Source organism: Martes martes, assembly GCF_963455335.1.
Source record: "Martes martes genome assembly, chromosome: 4".
In the NCBI taxonomy this organism is placed as follows: domain Eukaryota; kingdom Metazoa; phylum Chordata; class Mammalia; order Carnivora; family Mustelidae; genus Martes; species Martes martes.
The window spans coordinates 188987703-189004955 of NC_137891.1; the positions used below are offsets into that span (position 1 = coordinate 188987703).

At 64.9% G+C, this 17253-nt stretch overlaps 2 protein-coding genes across 3 annotated transcripts in view; one reads left to right on the forward strand and one right to left on the reverse strand.

Moving 5' to 3' along the window:
• Positions 1 to 666: 666 nt before the first annotated feature.
• Positions 667 to 15311, reverse strand: DFFB (DNA fragmentation factor subunit beta). 2 transcript variants are annotated; one of them, XM_080800981.1, is made up of 7 exons: positions 15052 to 15311; positions 13688 to 13814; positions 8655 to 8843; positions 7805 to 7884; positions 7360 to 7530; positions 5511 to 5611; positions 667 to 1922 (listed from the first exon to the last, which is right to left on the reverse strand). In XM_080800981.1, the coding sequence occupies exons 1-7, from the start codon at positions 15172 to 15174 to the stop codon at positions 1688 to 1690; spliced, it is 1026 nt and encodes a 341-aa protein (XP_080657107.1). In that variant the 5' UTR covers positions 15175 to 15311; the 3' UTR covers positions 667 to 1687. The 2 variants fall into 2 exon arrangements, with proteins under 2 accessions (XP_080657107.1, XP_080657108.1); XM_080800982.1 differs by lacking the exon at positions 7360 to 7530.
• Positions 15312 to 15655: 344 nt separating this feature from the next.
• CEP104 (centrosomal protein 104) overlaps positions 15656 to 17253 on the forward strand; it is a 35879-nt gene continuing 34281 nt past the window's right edge. The window contains exon 1 of the mRNA XM_080802678.1: positions 15656 to 15868. The gene's annotated coding sequence lies outside the window, so the exon portion shown is untranslated. The remainder of the gene's footprint in view (positions 15869 to 17253) is intronic.

The window sequence follows — 17253 nt, forward strand, 5'->3', positions numbered from 1 at the left end:
GAGGCCCTGCCAGGACCAGGGACCCGGCGCCCCAATGTCCCTGCAGTCATGCACCCACAGTGGGTCACCTCCTACTGAATCCCACAGTGGGGACCCTACACTCCCAGCTCCTAGAGTTTTCCCTCCCTTCTTTGGTTGAAAACAGACAACGAACCCCTATTTTGCAAAGAGGTTGTGCCACCAACTCTCACCTGAGAGTCTGAGGGTCCCCTAACCGCCGGGTGACCCCCCTCCCTCCCATCTGAACCCGGCACCCAGGCTGAGGGCCCCGACACAAGCAAACTCAACCACACGGCAACCGCGGCAGCCCTGCAGCTCCCGCTCCAAGCCGAAGACTGGATTTCCACGTCCTGCTTCCCGAGGGGACGTAAGTGCCCATCAGGAAGGTGAGCAGGAGCTCGCAGAGGGCCGTGGGGGCAGCAGCGGAAGTCCCAGCAGATCAGATCTGAGCCCAGCCCAGCAGGCAGCCCCCACGCTGCTGCTGGGCTGGGGAAGGAGGGGCCCCGGGCCAGCTCGGCAGGCGGACAAGGGCCGGGCGGACTTTCCGACACCCCCGCCCGTGCACTTCCCCAAGCGGTCGGCTGAACAGCGCGTGCTCAGGTGCCCGCGCAGGGCTGGCTCATCCTGACACCTGTTTCAGTGAAGAAAATGGAATGATGTGTGTCGTTTTTTCAAAATCACTGACCCTTTATTTTCATCCTTATTTTTATCATTCCCAGAGAGTGCCAACTTTCGACGGAAAAATCTTTGTTGGTTTTTATGATTATACAAAAGTAAAAATTCAAGAATTATAATCTGCATGACTTTAAGAAGTCAATTTTAAAAAATTATGAAATAAGTGATTATTTCAAAAACTTCAGGTTTTACAAAACAAACGATTTAGAAAATTAGCCCTTTCTAATCCAGAGCACCCCCACCACATCCCCGGGGTTACTGTCCAGAAGGCACGTTTCCTCGCAGACTCCCGTGTGCAGTAACACGCACGTGTGACACACACAGGCGGTTATAAGACCAGGTCACAGTCCACGTGGGGAAGCCACTGAGCGCCTTGTGCCCTGCCACACGGCCCCCCGTTTCCACACAGAAACACGCCAGAGTGTCCACGGGGAAGACGCCTGACCATTTCTGATTGACAAGAACAGCAACGTCCTGTGCTCCGGCACGAGACCACAGTCAGCCCTTCGCCTACGGACACACGCCGGAGAGTCTCCCGCTCTCTGACACCAGAAATGACGGTCCTTGCACGTGCTTTACCGAATACAAACGTTTTACCGCAAACGGGCTGCAACCCTTGGGAGCAATCGGAAAAGCCGAGAGGGCAGAGCCCTGCCTGTGTCGCGGGAGCGCCGACCCGGCCGAGCGCGGACACGGGCCGCTGGTCCCTCAGGCCAGCGCGGCCACGTCTGGCCCGACTCTGGGCCAGTGGGGAGGCCACCCTGTGTGCGCACGGCAGCGGGGCCATCGGGGCGGGCAGGGCCCCTGAGCGGAGGACGGTGCCTCGTCCCTGCCCACCCGCACGCGTCCCGGCTGTGCAGCAACAGGTCCTCTGGCGCCGGAGCTCAGCGGTGCAAAACCCGCTTCAGAGACGTAGCGGGGACCTCTGAGGTCTCCAGGAGCCATCGCAGCGACCAGAACACAAACCATGGGCATCGCACCCGGGGAGGAGCGCGGCCGCCCGTCACGCCCATCACTGGCCCCTGCGGGCCGGCCGCCGCCTCTTGGGCTTCGTCCGCGGTCTGTAGAGCCTGCGCGGGTCGCAGCTGAGCTTGTGGGTGGTTTTCTTATGGCAGGCGATGTGGACCAGCTTCAGGTTCTCCGAGGTGAAGAGCAGGTCGTAAAAGTACTCCCAGGCCACTTCCCTGCCGTCTCGTGCTGTCACGGCTTCCGCCAGCGTGGGGACGACCGTGCGCTTCTTCTCTATTCTGCAAAGCGAGGGAGAGCCGGTCACCGGGCGCCGGCGCCATCCGCGGCCCCTGCCGGGACATCCGCCACGACAGCGCGGAGACACTTCGCCCGGCTCTTCCTTGGCCACCGCGGCCGAGCCGGCACCCAGCGTGGGGGGCTTCCGGGAAAGACACAAGTGCGACGGTTCAGAATTCAGAAGGAGCCACACTTGGAAACACCCTGGAGGAGCAGCGCGGCAGGGACCCCTCATCTCGCCGTCAGCGGAAGGAGAACGGGGGACGGTCCACTGGGGCACCGCCACACACGGCCACGCCCGCTGGCCCGGCCTGGAACCAGCAGCCTGGCTTGTCTCCCATAGGACGGCTGGGGCCACAACCTCTTTAAGTCCCGGGAAGGATGAAGAAGGGAAAGAGTGGATCCCGGTGGCCTCAGTCCCCACCAACGCCCGTCCTCGTGGTGCTGCCGGAGCGAGCACCTCCCCAGCAGAACCCCAGAAATAAAGCCTTCCCCCTCGTCCTCCCTGGAGAGCATCGTGAGAAGGGCTGACGTGTCTTTCCAGCCCCAACCTCATGCTCGTGTGTGTCCGGGCTGCTTGGGGTAAACCTGTTTCACTTACAAACAAGCCATTCGGGGCCCGCGCACCAGCAAGGACGGAAGCCTGCGGGCTGACGAGGAGGGGTGCTGGTGGACCAACCGCACGGACCCGTGTCCCGCAGCACAGAGAAATGCCAAACACAAGGGAAAAGAAGTGGATACTCGAGATCACAAGAAAGAGGGGGCCCCACTGCCAGAAACAGAGACGTCCACACTTGACCCGCAGGGTAAGCCACCGCCCTGCAGTGCCCCAGGGCCACGGTCCAAAAAGGGGCCCAAGGGGAGAGCCGGGAGGTGGGACTGAGACCCCACTGCAGCCGTGAGTGTGGGAAGGGGAGTGGCGGGGAGCCCCGGGCTCTGGGGAGGGAGAAAAAGCCACCCCATCAGCCACCTACTGTGGCATCCCCAGCCCCACAACGGGGTCTTGTGGGGGTGGGTGTGGCCGGGCTCCCGCTGATCCTGACCCACTCCTGTGGCTGTGCTGGCTGGAGGGCCGACTGGGGGCCAGGCTTTCTCCCCAGGGAGCCAGCGCCCAGGGAACAAGTGAGCAGGGGCGTGTCAGGCATCCGCTGGAGCCACGCCGCCGAGCCTGACCCACCCATGGGAAGGGTCAGGGGACACACAAGGGGCAGGCCACGGGAGACAGGACGCGGGAGCGCCAAAAGCACGAGCATTCCCACAGCCACCCAGAAAGCCAGGACCCTCGGCTCACCGTGCAGAGACACAGTCTGACCTCACACCGCCGCTCGTGTGGGAGCCAAGCAGGAAGTCAGGACTCCGTGGTTTCGGAGCCACTGAAAGCCCCGGGCACCCGGCAGAAACAAAGGCAAAACCACTCTGTGGGGACAGGACACGCCAGCGCACACAGACCATCTACAGAAAACAATCCCGCTGAGGCGGAACTTGGAACCCAGACACACCGACATCACGAGGAGCGCACGGCGGTGGGCAAGGACCCCCGAGAAAGACCCGGCCACAGCCTCTGAAACAGACGGCTGACAACTCGGGAGGCTCCCTGAGACCACCCCCTCGGCCGACGCCAACTCTAAGGCCCGGGGTTCCCCGAGACCACCCACAGGATGGAGAGTGTGTGACAGGCTCCGCCTCCCGGCCAAGGTTTATGGTCACGAGGATGCAAGTGAAAATCAGCCAAGGGAAGGGGCCCACAGGGTAGAGTCCAGGAAAGTCCCAGGTGCACAGCTCCTGCCGCCCCCTCCCCACGGAGGGCACAGACTGCCTTGTCAGAACAAGGAAGGCGAGTCCCAGTCAGAACGGAGGGAAAGGCCCGCGCCCGCACACACTCTAAGGTCAAAGAGAAAGATGCTGGGCTGTGGCCACCGAAGAGGCAGAGAGCAGCCCGGAGACCATGCTGTCCCGCGTTCCAGGCCTGAAGGGGGACCCCTGACGCCCTGGAGAAGCAGGCGACAGTCCAGGCTACAGGGCCGTCTTCCCCAGGCGGGAGAGCACGGGCTGCCCACGGACCCGCACGGACACCAGTCGTCGGAAATCGGAAAGGAGCCCGGAGGTCAGACGCGCAGGGAAGCCGCCCAGCCTGCTGGAAGGCGTAAGGCCGTATTTACTGAGAAAACATGCTCGAAGCCACGGTTTTGGGGAACGGTGCTCCCACCTGTGCCGCCTCACCTGCCCTCTGCTCCAGGCTGGCTTATCTGACCCCTTAAACCCGGGACCGAGCCCTCGACCCATATCCCCACACCGCAGCGGGTCACAGAAAGTAGCAGCCGACGAGCTGGAGAGCCACACGTCATCTTCAGGCACTCGGTGCCGTCAGAAGGGGTGAGACCCCGCACCCTCCCTAGAGGGGTGCTCACCCCGCGGTTCAGGCACCAGGACGGCCCTTCTCCCCCCAATGTGCACCCCCCTCCCCGGAGCCCGGGGAACAGCGGGTGGGGCCGGAGGATCGGCTGTCCTACCAGTCCCGGGAGCTGCTGCACCGCCCCGCCACGGACCGCCCCTCCGCGGCCTGGAACGGGAGACCACGCAGGCCTGTCCCGCACGAGTGCTCTCCCCAGGCTGTGTGATAACGTGGAAACTCAGACCAGACACGCCTGCCAGCCCGGAACGCAGGCTCCCGCGACCTCCCACTCTCAGCGTGCACCGCTCCGCACCGGGGAAGACACACGCTCCCGAGCTACAGGCGCATCCTGTAAGCGTCAGGGAGACCACGGAGGCGCCGTGCGGGGTCACCACGTGGGACCGCGCTCATCCCTTCTCAAACTCAGACCTCCAGGGAACCGCCACAGCAACAGCTGTCAGAAGGGCACGGACAACGGTCAGAGGAGCCGTTCCTGGGGGCGCAACGGGGTGGATCCAGAAGGGGCGGGAAGGCAGCCTCCACTGTCCCCCCAACGTCCCTTGTGCACTCAGTAAAGGGGGGCGTCCCCTTGAAGGGCATGGGAAGGCCTCTGTCTTCAACAAGGAGAGACAAGGCCGTCTTTATATCCCAGGAAAGCGTCTCCCCTAAGATAACACAATTCTATTTCTGCCCTTTTCTTAGAAGGAGCTCACACACACCGAACGATCTGCGGCCTTCGCTCTCCGGGTGGAAGCAGGGACACCCTGCGTCGGAGCCCCCGCTGCGTCGGAGCCCCCGCTCCGGGCTCATCCTGGTGGAGGTGGAGAGACCCCCTCCCACGGCCACCGAGTGCAATGCCAGGACAGTGCCTCCTGGGCCCCACAGATGGGAGGTGGACGAGACAGAGGGGACATGTGCCAGGTCCCATGGGCGTGCATGGGGATCCGGACCAGCCCGTCAGAGCCCCTCACGGGAAAGGACACCAGTCCCCACAGGTCAGGAGCATGCAGCTGGCACCCCGCCCACCTGGCACACCCAGAACATGGCTGGGCCCATAACTCAGGAGCTGAGCACAGCAAACACGAGGCAGCCGGACAGCTACGGACACCAGGGCAGGGACAGGCCCCAGCAGGTGCCCTCGGGGTCTGTGAACATAGTTCTCAACAACAGTCCTGACCTCTCCGAAAGCCATACTCACATGTGGTCCAGGTTCCACGTACTGAAGAGGACGCGGCTCTCCCTGTTACCATAGGGATTGATGGAGTGTTTGGATGCACAGGCGTCCACGTCAAAAGGGCCCTAGGTCGCAAGAGAACACGGTCCACGGAGTGAGCTCAGCGCTCACCCACTGGTCTCACAACAAGCCTGAGGAGCTGAAAAGACCCATCCAGGAGGGGATTCAGTCTTGGTAGACGGCCTGCTGTCTAGGGCCATTAGAATTCCGTCTTTAGGGGGTCGGCTGCTGCGACCCCCCCCCAGGTCACGTGGCTCAGTCGTTAAGTGTCTGCCTTGGGCTCAGGTCATGATCCCAGGGTCCTGGGATCGAGCCCCGCATCGGGCTCCCCGCTCAGCGGGGAACCTGCTTCTCCCTCTCCCTCTGCCCGCTGCTCCCCCTGCTTGTGCGCTCTCTTTCCTTGTCTCTCTGTCAACTAACTAAACAAATTAAAAAAGCACTGTCTTTGGAATGGTCCCCCCTTTTCCCTCGTGACCCCTAGTATGACACTCTGCATTGGCCAAGCTATTGTCATATTGTCCAACTCCTGCCATTGTGAGGGATGCCAGATGTCAAATAGTCTGGACTGCCCGGCTTCGGTGTTCCTGCAGCAGCCGGTCGCCGCTCCTGGCCCTGCCCCACCTCCAGTCACTCCTTCACAGATGTCTGCTGAGCACACGCCACATGCCACGGCACCCGCGCCACCCACCATCCTAGGATCGTCACCCCAAGGCTTGCGGCTCCCCAACAGAGCCCACGGCCCCCACGGCCCCCACGGCCCCACCCTCACTCCCTCACAGGGTCACTTGTCCTCTCCCACTGTCTCGTTTAACCCGGCTTTAAAGCATCACCTCCTCCCTGAAGCCCCCAGCTTGCCCCACACAGGACTGGCCTGTCCCCCAAAGGCCTGCACAGCTCCCAGCTCCAAACCCACTGTCCTCGCTCGCATACAGACTTCGGGCCTCGGGCCTCCCGATGAGGTCAGGGTGAAGCCTTTCGTCTCTGCTCCTCCCCCGTGGAGCATCTGGGCTCAGGTGAAGCTCCTGGAGAGGACCTGAGGTCGTCCGGGGCCCCACACGCAGGCGGCTGGAAGCAGCAGTGCTCTGCTAGTCAGGGCCCACCACCTGCACAAGAAACTGCCCAGGCAGAAGCACAGGGAGCCCGACTGTGGGAGGGAGGCCGGGAGGCCGCGTCTGCCTCGGGGGCCGGCTGTGTACCCTCCGGCCACCGGCAGGGGAAGATATTGTGCTGGAAATGCAAAGGGGCCCAGGTACTCGCCGGAGCCCCGGAGGCCAGGATTCCCCTGCCCGTCCTTGCAGAGGCCCCCAGCTTCAAGCCCCAGACTCGCGACCCTGCTCAGGGGCCCCTACTGGAAGTGGTGCCTCTGCAATTTCTCCGGGTCTCTGGGAGGAGGCCCAGATGCTGCTTCCGGCTGCTGCGACCCCCCCGGGTCACGTCTGGCCACAAATCCTAGAATCTGAGCCGCCACCTAGAAAGCGGTTTCAGAAGCTGGGAAACTGTCCTTATGCGCCCATCCCCCTTCTCCCAAGGGGAGCCAAGGACAGGCCTCCCCTCGGGATGCAGCTGTGCGCTCCCGGCCCCATCAGTGGTTCTCAAAGGAGGGCCCAGAGCAGCAGCGGGGCCGGAGAGGCCGTCGGAAGGGCTGCTGGACCAGCAGCGGGGCTGGGAAGTGGGGTGTGTCACGAGGGCCATCAGGCAGGGAAAGGGGTTCCAATGCCAGTGAAGTTGGGAGCACGGACTGAGATGCCCTGAGGGAAGCCACGGGAGGGCTGGCGCGGCCACCGCCAGGGCGGCCCTGGGACCCTCGGCGCACCTGGCAGCAGAACCAGCCCTCCGGTGTGCAGAGCCGGCGGCCGGCCTTGGCGCCTCTGTCGAAGTAGGTGCCGTGGTACTGCGCCGCCCTGAGCTCCCGGCCCATGACCGCCACAATGCGGGAGTACTCCTCCCGGGCCTCCACGCTGACCATGGAGGCGTAAGAGCTCACCTGGAAGAAACCGGGGACCCTGCTGGATGCTGGCACACAACACCCCAAAGCGCACACCTGCATACCCCATGCCCCCAGCACCCCCACCCCACGCCCCACGCACCCACATACCTACACACCCCGTGCCACCCCGTGCCCCCCGCACCCCTCGCACCTCTCGCACCCCATGCCCCATGCACCCCACACACCTGCACACCCCGTGCCCCCTGCAACCCTCACACCCCGCACCCCATGCCCCATGCAACCTGCATGCCCCACGCCCCCCGCAACCCACCTCTCTCAAGTAGCTCCGGATCCGGCTCTCACAGCTGTACCTCAGGTACCCAGACTTAGTCCTGAATCGAGACTCCAAACCTGCCAGGGTCAAGAGGAGACCAAACGGCTCTGGGATCCGCGGCCCTGCCCTCCCGGCGGCAGCCTGTGCGCACCGCTGGCCTCATCTGAGAAACGTGCAGTGTCCTGCCCGCAGGCTCTGGTTCTCTTTGCCTGGGGAGGGGGATGCCCGGCCCCCCGCATGGGCATCTGGACGCCACCGAAGGCCGCTCCTGCCCCGCAACCCTGTCGCGCACGGGGCTGCAGACTCCCGGGGCTGCTCCAACCTGCTCACAGGCCGGTGACAGACCAGCAAATGGGGTCGAGGCACGCAGTAGAACGTGAGCCAGCCTGAAGAAGGAAGGAGCCGGGGACACATGGGGACAGCACGTGTGGCCTCGAGGGCCGGTGCAGAGTGAGACCAGCCAGGGGAAGGACACCCGCTGTGTGATCGTGAGTGAGGCCCAAGGAGGGTCAGATCAGAGACAGAGCGGGCAAGCGCGGGCGCCAGGGGCAGACGTGGGGGACAGTGTCTAACAGTGAAGGAACCTGAGAACATTCTGGAGACAGACGGTGGTGATGGCTGCTCGCCAAGGTGAACGTGCCCAACCCCCTGAAACTACACACTCACACGGGTTAACACGGAAAATTTCATGCTGCACACACGTCCCCAGAGTTCCAAAATAGGAAGGCCGGCCCCAGGGCTGTGAGAGCAGGGGAGCCGGGCAAGGCCCCGGCCCGGGGACTGCAGCAGGGATCCAGTCCCCCCTGCGCGGGCTCTGAGCCCGCCCGCCCCCCGGCCCCCCAGCTACCTTCGAACCACGGCGGGTCCTCGGCCCTGGTCTCGGCCGCGATGTTCTCGCTGACGGTGTGCAGGAGGTCGGCCAGCAGCTTCTGCCGCAGCGGGGCCTGCTCGTCGGACAGCAGCTGCCGTGCAGCCTGGATCAGCCCCTCGTGCGGCTTGTGGAAGGCGCTGAGGAAGCGACGGATGTCACTCACATCTGTCAGCAGAAGGGGGACCAACAGAAAAGCCAGCAGCCCTTGAGTGCGGCGGCGGGGAGACACGGAGCTGCCGGCCGTCCAGCCCCGTCTTGCTGCTGAGACTGCCCAGCCTCAGAGAAGTCCTGGGCCCCAGTCCTTGCCCAGACACCAGCGAGCCACTGTCCGCGCCTGAGCCTGTGTACCCGCCCCGCAGGTGGTGCAGGGTCGGATCTGGCGGGAACCACACCAAGCAAGTGGCTGCCCTTCTCTTCCTACACGAAACCTCCCACGTCCTCGGGCTTCCTTCTAGACCTCCCTCTGGGTCTCCCCGCCATGGTGCTGCCTCCGGGAGCCTCCCACACACCCCTGCTGTCACCCCTGCTCACACCCCTGCTGTCACCCCTGCTGTCACCTCTGCTCACACCCCTGCTCACACCCCTGCTCTCACCCCTGCTGTCACCTCTGCTCACACCCCTGCTCTCACCCCTGCTCACACCCCTCCTCACACCCCTGCTCACACCCCAGCTCACACCCCTGCTTTTGTCCTTCTCTCACCCCGGCTCACACCCCTGCTCTCATCCCTGCTCACAGCCCTGCTCTCCGCAGAGCAAGCACTGAGCACCTGGGGCACCAGAGTCTACCGAGAGCCTCGGAGACGCCTCGGCCAGCAGAGACGGCAGCGCGCACATGGAACGACGACGCCCCGCGGCCCAGCAGCGTCCTTCCAGGAACCAGAGGCTATTCAGTGCGCAACAATCAACCGGTATCATCCACCCTTGATGGGCTAATGAAAAAAAAATTCCCGACCACAGCCGCCGCTGCAGAGAAACGCTCCCAGGACGAGGGCTTGGGGAGAAGTTTCCGGACTTCATGGAGAGCATGAGCCCAAGAGGGAAGCACAGACAACGTGGGCTTCATCAAAACGGAAAACCTGCGCTCCGTGACCGAGCCTGCTCCGGGCTGCAAAGACAAGCGGCAGAGCAGCGGGAAACGCCCACGAGCCACAGGCCTCCCACGACGCATCCGGAACACATGGTGGGAAAAGCCCAAAATGCAACACTTGCAAACTCCAATGAGAAGACAGACAGAAGACAAATGGACAGAAACACTTCCCCAGAGAGGACAGCCGGACGGCCGACTAGCTCAGGGAAGGAGCCAACCGCACGTCCCACAGGAGCGCAAAGTCGCCCATGCGGAGACAGCTGGCACACCCGTCGGGGCAGCTGCACGGGAGACAGCCACACCGCCTGAAGCTGGACACGGGACGGGGCTCTGCAACACAGTCCGTTCCTCTGTTTGAACAAAACCACTTCATTGAGACAGGTCCCCGCCCCTCACAATCCACCACATGAGAGGCACAACCCCGTCTCCTAGTCCTCAAAAAACGGGCAAAGGTTACATACTCCACCGTGGGAACACACCACACTCCCCCCAGCTGTCTCTCGGGGGCCCTACCTGGGGCTCCACCTTTTGGCCACGATGAGTAAAGCTTTTATAAACAACCATGCACCCGTTTTCCGCGGACTTGTGCTTTTGGTCCTCTGGGGTGCACACTAGAAGCGGGGCCGTGGGGTCACAGCTGACTCTGCTAGATCATCGGGGGACCACCAGCCCGTGCCCCAGGGCAGCGGCACCGCCTCATGCCCTCCAGCAACGGGCAAGCATCCCGGTCCCGCCAGGTGCTCAGCAGCCCGTGACCAGCCCGGTGGGGTGTGGGGTGCCCCCCGGGGTGCGGTTTGCGTTTCCTGGGGGGCGAACACTATGGAGCATCTTTCCATGTGCTTGTTTGCCATCGGAATATCTTTCTTGGAGAAATCTCTATTCACAACCTCTGCCTGTTTTTTATTTTTTTTTTTTTTTAATTTTTTTTTTTTAAAGATTTTATTTATTTATTTGACACAGAGAGAGACAGAGATGACAAGTAGGCAGAGAGGCAGGCAGAGGCAGAGAGAGAAGCAGGCTCCCCACCGAGCAAGGAGCCCGATGCGGGGCTCGATCCCAGGACCCTGAGATCATGACCCGAGCCGAAGGCAGCGGCTTAACCCACTGAGCCACCCAGGCGCCCCCCTCTGCCTGTTTTTAAACTGGGCTGCCTTTCGCCGGTGGGCTGGAAGACTTCATTTACTCCGGTACAAGCCCCTTACCAGATACGCGACTTGCTCATTTCTCCCATCCTGCCGGTGATCTTTTCACCTTCTTGGTGGTGTCCCAAAAGTCTTGCATTCTGAAGTCAAATGTATCTATTTTTTTCCTCTAGTTGTTCACGTGTCTGGTGTCACATGTAAGAACCCTTAGTCAAGTTCAAGGTCATGAACAGTGACTGCCCTGTTTTCTTCTGAGGGTTTTAGATTTCTAGTTCTTGTATTGAGGTCACTCACCCATTTTGAGTTGATTTTTGTGTATGGTGCCGGGCGAGGGTCCGGCCACTCTTCGGCATGTGGGGGTGTCCCACTGTCCCGGCGACATCTGGTAAAGGGGGGGAATTCTTGCCCCAGCGGACGGTCTTGGCACCCCTGGCACCTTCAGCTGATCACAGACACATCAGTTCGTTTCCGGACCATCTTTCAGTCCCGTGTCTCGACTACCGCTGCTTTGTAGTAAGTTTTTAAATTACCAAGTGTGAGGCTCCTCCCGTGTCCTTTTTCAAGATTGCTCTGGCTACTCTGGGTCCCTTGAAATTACATATGAATCATGGATTAGAATCAGCTTGTTGATTTCTGCAAAGGAACGAGCTGGAGTTCCAGTACGGACTGGGATGACCTGCAGATCAATCTGGGGAGTGCTGACATCTTAACGGGGTCAAACTTTCTGACCCATAAACACAGTGTACTATCCCATGGATTAAAATTCTTTTCTTGGAACAATGTTTTATATGCTTCAGAACATAAGTGTTGCACTTCTTTTGTTTCATTTATTCCTAAGTATTTTACTCTTTTTGATTCTATTGTGGATATAATTGTTCCCTTAATTTCATGTTTAGGGTACTCGTTCCAAGTTGGGTTTTGGGTATATAAAACCTCCAGTGCGATGTTACAGAGAAGTGACGAGAGTGGACACCCTCGTCTTGAAAAATTAAACACACACTTACGCTATGACCCAGCCCCTGTACTCCTGACCTCTATTCCGAAAGAATGCAAACGGGTGTCCACACAAAAAACCTGTACGTGACTGGCCACACAGGCTTCATACGTAATAGCCCAAAACCGGAAAGCAAAACGTCTCTCAGCAGGCGAACGGGTAAACAAACTGGGGCCCAGCCACGTCACAGAGCGCCACGCAGTGATAAAAGGGAACGGTCCACCGGAACTCACGGCAGGTAGACGCTCTCAGGGGCGTACTGCCGAGTGAGAAAAGCCCGTCTCAAAAGATCATACACAGTGTGATTCCATTTCCTTCATGTTCTCGAAATGACGATGTTACAGAGACAAGAACACATCAGTGCTTGCCTAGGATGAGGGACGGCAGGGCTGGGAGGGGTGGGCATGGTTACAAAGGGGCAGCGAGCGGGAGAACTTTACGGGGTGGGGGGGCAGGATGGGATGCTTCTGAACCTTGACTGCACTCCCAAACACACAAGGCCGCACAGGCATAAAACAACACAGAACACACGCCCCGGGCCAAGGTCTGCCTCCTGGTTTGCCGGCTGCGCTATGACTGTGTCAAGTGCACCCTTTAGGGAACCCAATCTTTGTAACTTCCTATAAATCTATCACTATTTCAAAATAAACAATTTAAACTTCTTTTTTTTTTTTTAAGATGTTTACCAAGGGGCTAGTGGTCTCTGTGGAGAGAGGGGGATAAAGTGCCAGAGAAAGACAGACCGACAGAAAGAAGGAGGGGGAGACAGGGAGAGAGAAAGAGAGAGGGAAGAAGAGAGAGATGGAGGGAGGCCCAGAGGGAGACAGGTGGGTGGTGGACGCGGGGAAGAGAGCCGCCCAGCCGGGTCCGCGCTCAGCTCCACCACAGAATGGGAAAGAGAAGGAAGAGCGGGAGGTGCTCGGGACAGCAACCCCGTCCTGCCCAGTCCCCGCCTCCCGCAAGGGGCCACCCCGGGTGGCGTCGCAGTGGCTGCATTGTGGCTGCCTCGTCTGGAAGGAAAAGGCCCCACAGAGAAAAAGCACTTGCAACCTCGGAGCATACACTAGACGCGTCACCCCTCGCTGCTGACGCAGATCCCCAGGCACACTACTCGAGGGTGTCCTGCTGGCCCTCGGGCGAAAAGGCAGATATCTCCATCCTCTGGGCTCCCACTTCCTTCCTGGGGCGCCAGAAGCATCTCCTGCAATGTAAGCCACCTGGCATAAGAGCCGGTCAGCCCGGCTAGGAGAGTGCACACGCCTACGGCTGCAGTGTGGAACCCGAGGACCCGCTGGTGCTTAAATGCAGACGCCCCGCAGGAGGCACTTCCGGAACCAACTGGCCGGATAAGGCCCCGGCGTGAGAGCACACCCGCAAGCACCAACACAGACCAGACACTGGGCACAGCCCCAGCGACCACCCCTTCCCCCGGAGCTGCACGGCAGTTGCACGGTATTCCCTGCCCCTCTCTCTGGTTGGCCTCACTCGCAAACCCGGGCGGGGCCCCAGCCCGCCAATCCCTCCCTTCTGCCCTCGGGAGTTACTGGGGTACGTCAAATGACCATAAAATTTAAATAACGTCAAAAAAAAGAAAAGGCACCTAAAACACCCAGCTGGACCACGGGGCTCCTGGACAAGAGGAGCGGCAGCTCTCCCTGATGCTGGGGCTCCGCCCTCCGGAGTTCCGTGCGGGAAGACCCCGGGGCAGGCGGGTGTCCGTGCCCCGCCCCCCCGCCCCTGCAAGGCCAGTCCGGCTCCCCTGCGCTCCCGCCTCCGCGCCACTCACAGCCTTGCCAGGTCTGGCCCGCGGCGAGAAGCACCAGCTCCGAGCCGTCGGGGACGCTCCAGAAGTCATCTGCGGTCAGCTCGGTGCCGTCTTCGTACAGGCACAGGCGGGAGCCGGCGACAGGGAGCTGCGGGGAGGGGGGCGGGAGGCTTCGGCGGCGGGTCCCGGGGGCCGTTCGGTCCGCGGTCCTCCCCCAGGCCCCGAAGGATCGCGGGGACGCCGTGCGCACGGCCCCGGCGGACGGAGACCCGGCGGAGCGCGGTCCCGAGTACCGCGTGCGGAAACAGACGCGCCGCGGGTCGCTCCAACGCACAAGCCACGGGGCCGTGGGTCACGGCGGGGACGCGGTGCGGGACTCGCCACGCTCGCCCTCTGGACGGGAGCGCCCGAGGCCCGAACCCCAACGAGGCCTGACGCCTCCACGCGGCCCGCGGGCACCCCGTCGGCAGGGCGCACCCCGGGCGTCGGCCACACGCGCTCGGCGCACTTCCTCGGCGGCCACGGCGCGGGGACGGCCTCCTCCGGGAAGGGACTCGGGGCCGCGGGCGGACGCGGGTAACCGGTCCGCTCCAGGGACGCGCCGCGGGGCCGCGCACACCCACCCGCGCGCACCCACCCGCGCGCCGCGGCGGTCCCGGTCCGGCCGGAGAACCGCGGCGGTCGGCGCCGGCCGGAGCGACGGGCGAAGCCGCGGGGACAGCGGCGCCGGGAGGCCTCTCGGGGGCCCGCAGCTCGGCCGTCCCGCTGCAGGGGGGAAACTGAGGCCCGCGCAGGCGCGCGCGGGGAGCGCGCCGAGACCCTCGGGCAGAGCCGCCGCCGCCGTCCTCGCGGCCCTCGCGGTCCTCGCGGCCGGAGTCGGGAGGCGCTGCCCCGGGAGCCCCCGCGCACCGCCGCGGAGCGGGGCTCAGGGGCGGGGACACGCGACGCGCGCCGGGTCGCCGCACCCAGGCCACGGGCGCGCGTACGGGGCGGCACCCGCCCCCCGCGCCCCCCGCCCCCCCGCGCGCCCCCCGCGACCCCCCGCGACCCCCGCTCCCCCGCGACCCCCCCGCGCGCCCCCCCGCGACCCCCCGCGACCCCCGCGACCCCCCCGCGCGCCCCCCCGCGACCCCCGCGACCCCCCGCCCCCCCCGCGTCCCCCCGCGACCCCCGCCCCGCCCGCGACACCCCGCGCGCCCCCCCGCGACACCCCCGCGACCCCCCGCGCGCCCCCCCGCGACACCCCCGCGACCCCCCGCGCGACCCCCCGCGACCCCCCCGCGCGCCCCCCCGCGACCCCCGCGACCCCCCCGCGACCCCCCCGCGCCCCCCCGCGCGCCCCCCCGCGACCCCCCGCGCCCCCCGCGCCCCCCCGCGCCGGGCACCTGCAGGTGGAGGCAGCCCTTCCGCAGCACGTCCTGGCAGCTGCTCCCCGCCACCCCGAACTTCTGGGGGCCGTGCAGGGCCCGCAGCTTGAACGTCTTGGGCTTCCGGAACACCGCAGACATCCTCAGGGCCTCCGACCCCGCCGGCGGGTCCGCGCACGCCGCAGAGATCAGCCGAGCGGCGGGGGTCCCGCGACCTGGGGGCTCTGCTGCCGGGACCGAGGGCGCGCGGAGTGGCCCGGAAACTCCATTACCCAGAAGGCCCAGGAAAGCGGAGGCGCGGCCTCGCCTTTGTGCGCAGGCGCCGTCCTCCAGAGACTCCATTTCCCAGAAGGCCCGGGGAAACGGAAGCGCGGCCTCGCCTTGGGCGCAGGCGCCGTCCTCCAGAGACTCCATTTCCCAGAAGGTCCGGGGAAACGGAGGCGCGGCCTCGCCTTGTGCGCAGGCGCCGTCCTCCAGAGACTCCATTTCCCAGAAGGTCCGGGGAAACGGAGGCGCGGCTCCGCCTTGTGCGCAGGCGCCGTCCTCCAGAGACTCCATTTCCCAGAAGGTCCGGGGAAACGGAGGCGCGGCTCCGCCTTGTGCGCAGGCGCGGCCGGGCCCGGCTGGCCTGGTTGTCATGAGAGCGGCGGCGGCGGCCCTGGCGCCGGGCGCAGGAGGCCGGGGCTGCTCCTCGGCTGCCACCGCCGCTGCGGCTCGAGGGTACAGGACGGCGGAGGAGGCGCCTTCTGAGCTCCGGAAGGCGTTGCCGAGGGGCAGCGAAGGACCCTGGGATCGTGCAGGCGCCGAGGTCCGGGCGGGCCTTCGGTCCTGACAGGTACCCGAACCCCGACTACGCGCGGACCCGGGATGCGCGGCCTGGCGCGGCGGGCGCTGCCGGGGGGTCGGGGTGCGGGGCGTCGGGGTGCGGGGCGTCGGGGTGCGGGGCCTGGCGCGGCGGGCGCGGCCGGGGGGTCGGGGTGCGGGGCGTCGGGGTGCGGGGCCTGGCGCGGCGGGCGCTGCCGGGGGGTCGGGGTGCGGGGCGTCGGGGTGCGGGGCGTCGGGGTGCGGGGCCTGGCGCGGCGGGCGCGGCCGGGGGGTCGGGGTGCGGGGCGTCGGGGTGCGGGGCCTGGCGCGGCGGGCGCTGCCGGGGGGTCGGGGTGCGGGGCGTCGGGGTGCGGGGCGTCGGGGTGCGGGGCCTGGCGCGGCGGGCGCGGCCGGGGGGTCGGGGTGCGGGGCGTCGGGGTGCGGGGCGTCGGGGTGCGGGGCCTGGCGCGGCGGGCGCGGCCGGGGGGTCGGGGTGCGGGGCGTCGGGGTGCGGGGCCTGGCGCGGCGGGCGCTGCCGGGGGGTCGGGGTGCGGGGCGTCGGGGTGCGGGGCGTCGGGGTGCGGGGCCTGGCGCGGCGGGCGCGGCCGGGGGGTCGGGGTGCGGGGCGTCGGGGTGCGGGGCCTGGCGCGGCGGGCGCTGCCGGGGGGTCGGGGTGCGGGGCGTCGGGGTGCGGGGCGTCGGGGTGCGGGGCCTGGCGCGGCGGGCGCGGCCGGGGGAGTCGTGGGCCGGGAGGTCGGGGTGCGGGGCCCGGCGAGGTGGGCGCGGTGCGGGGGCCGGGAACGGGCGGGCGCCGCCCAGCACAGCCCGAGGTCGGGAGTGCCGAGGCCTCCAGCGGCCGCCGGATTCCGCGTCGGGTCGGGTCAGCGCGTCCGGACCTCCCTGTCCCGCGGGCCCAGACCCCGGCTGACCCGCGGGAGCATGTGGCTCCGCCCCGCGCGGGCCCGGCGCCTCCGGCTCGCCCGCACCTCTGCCGCGGGTTCAGTCTCAGACGGGCTCTGCGGCGCTTCCCGTCCCTAAGACGACGTGACCGCACGTTATTCACTCGTGTCACATTCAGGTCCCCGTAAAGAGAAAAGTCGAAACAAGGTTTCTCTCCTCGTCTTGTAGCAAAATGTGGCCAAATTGCGGGGTGCTTGGGTTTAATTCGTGGATGCCCCCGTCCTGGTACTTGACTGGAAGGGCGCCCGCTGCCTGCGCGAGGGAACCCTTGCGCTCCCTCGGTCGGTGCAGGTGCGAGCAGGTCCGAGCAGGTGCGAGCAGGGCAGCGAGGACGCCGTGGACAGCTGCTTGCGGGCCTGCTTGCTAATCGCTCAGTATGCCACAGAGCTTTGATTTTTCCCGATTTGTTAGTGGTGATTTTTATAGTCCAGTGGCAGTGTCCTTCAGTGACAGCGC

What these genes read in the sequence shown, in the direction of transcription:
- DFFB (XM_080800981.1), bottom strand. Translation starts at nt 15,174, where the DNA reads ATGTCTGCGGTGTTCCGGAAGCCCAAGACGTTCAAGCTGCGGGCCCTG. An exon ending in AGGGCTGGTTCTGCTGCCAG is followed by an intron (nt 5,612 to 7,359) that starts GTGCGCCGAGGG and finishes CTTGCGACCTAG; the next exon opens with GGCCCTTTTGACGTGGACGC. An exon ending in ACGTGGAACCTGGACCACAT is followed by an intron (nt 1,923 to 5,510) that starts GTGAGTATGGCT and finishes CTCGCTTTGCAG; the next exon opens with AATAGAGAAGAAGCGCACGG.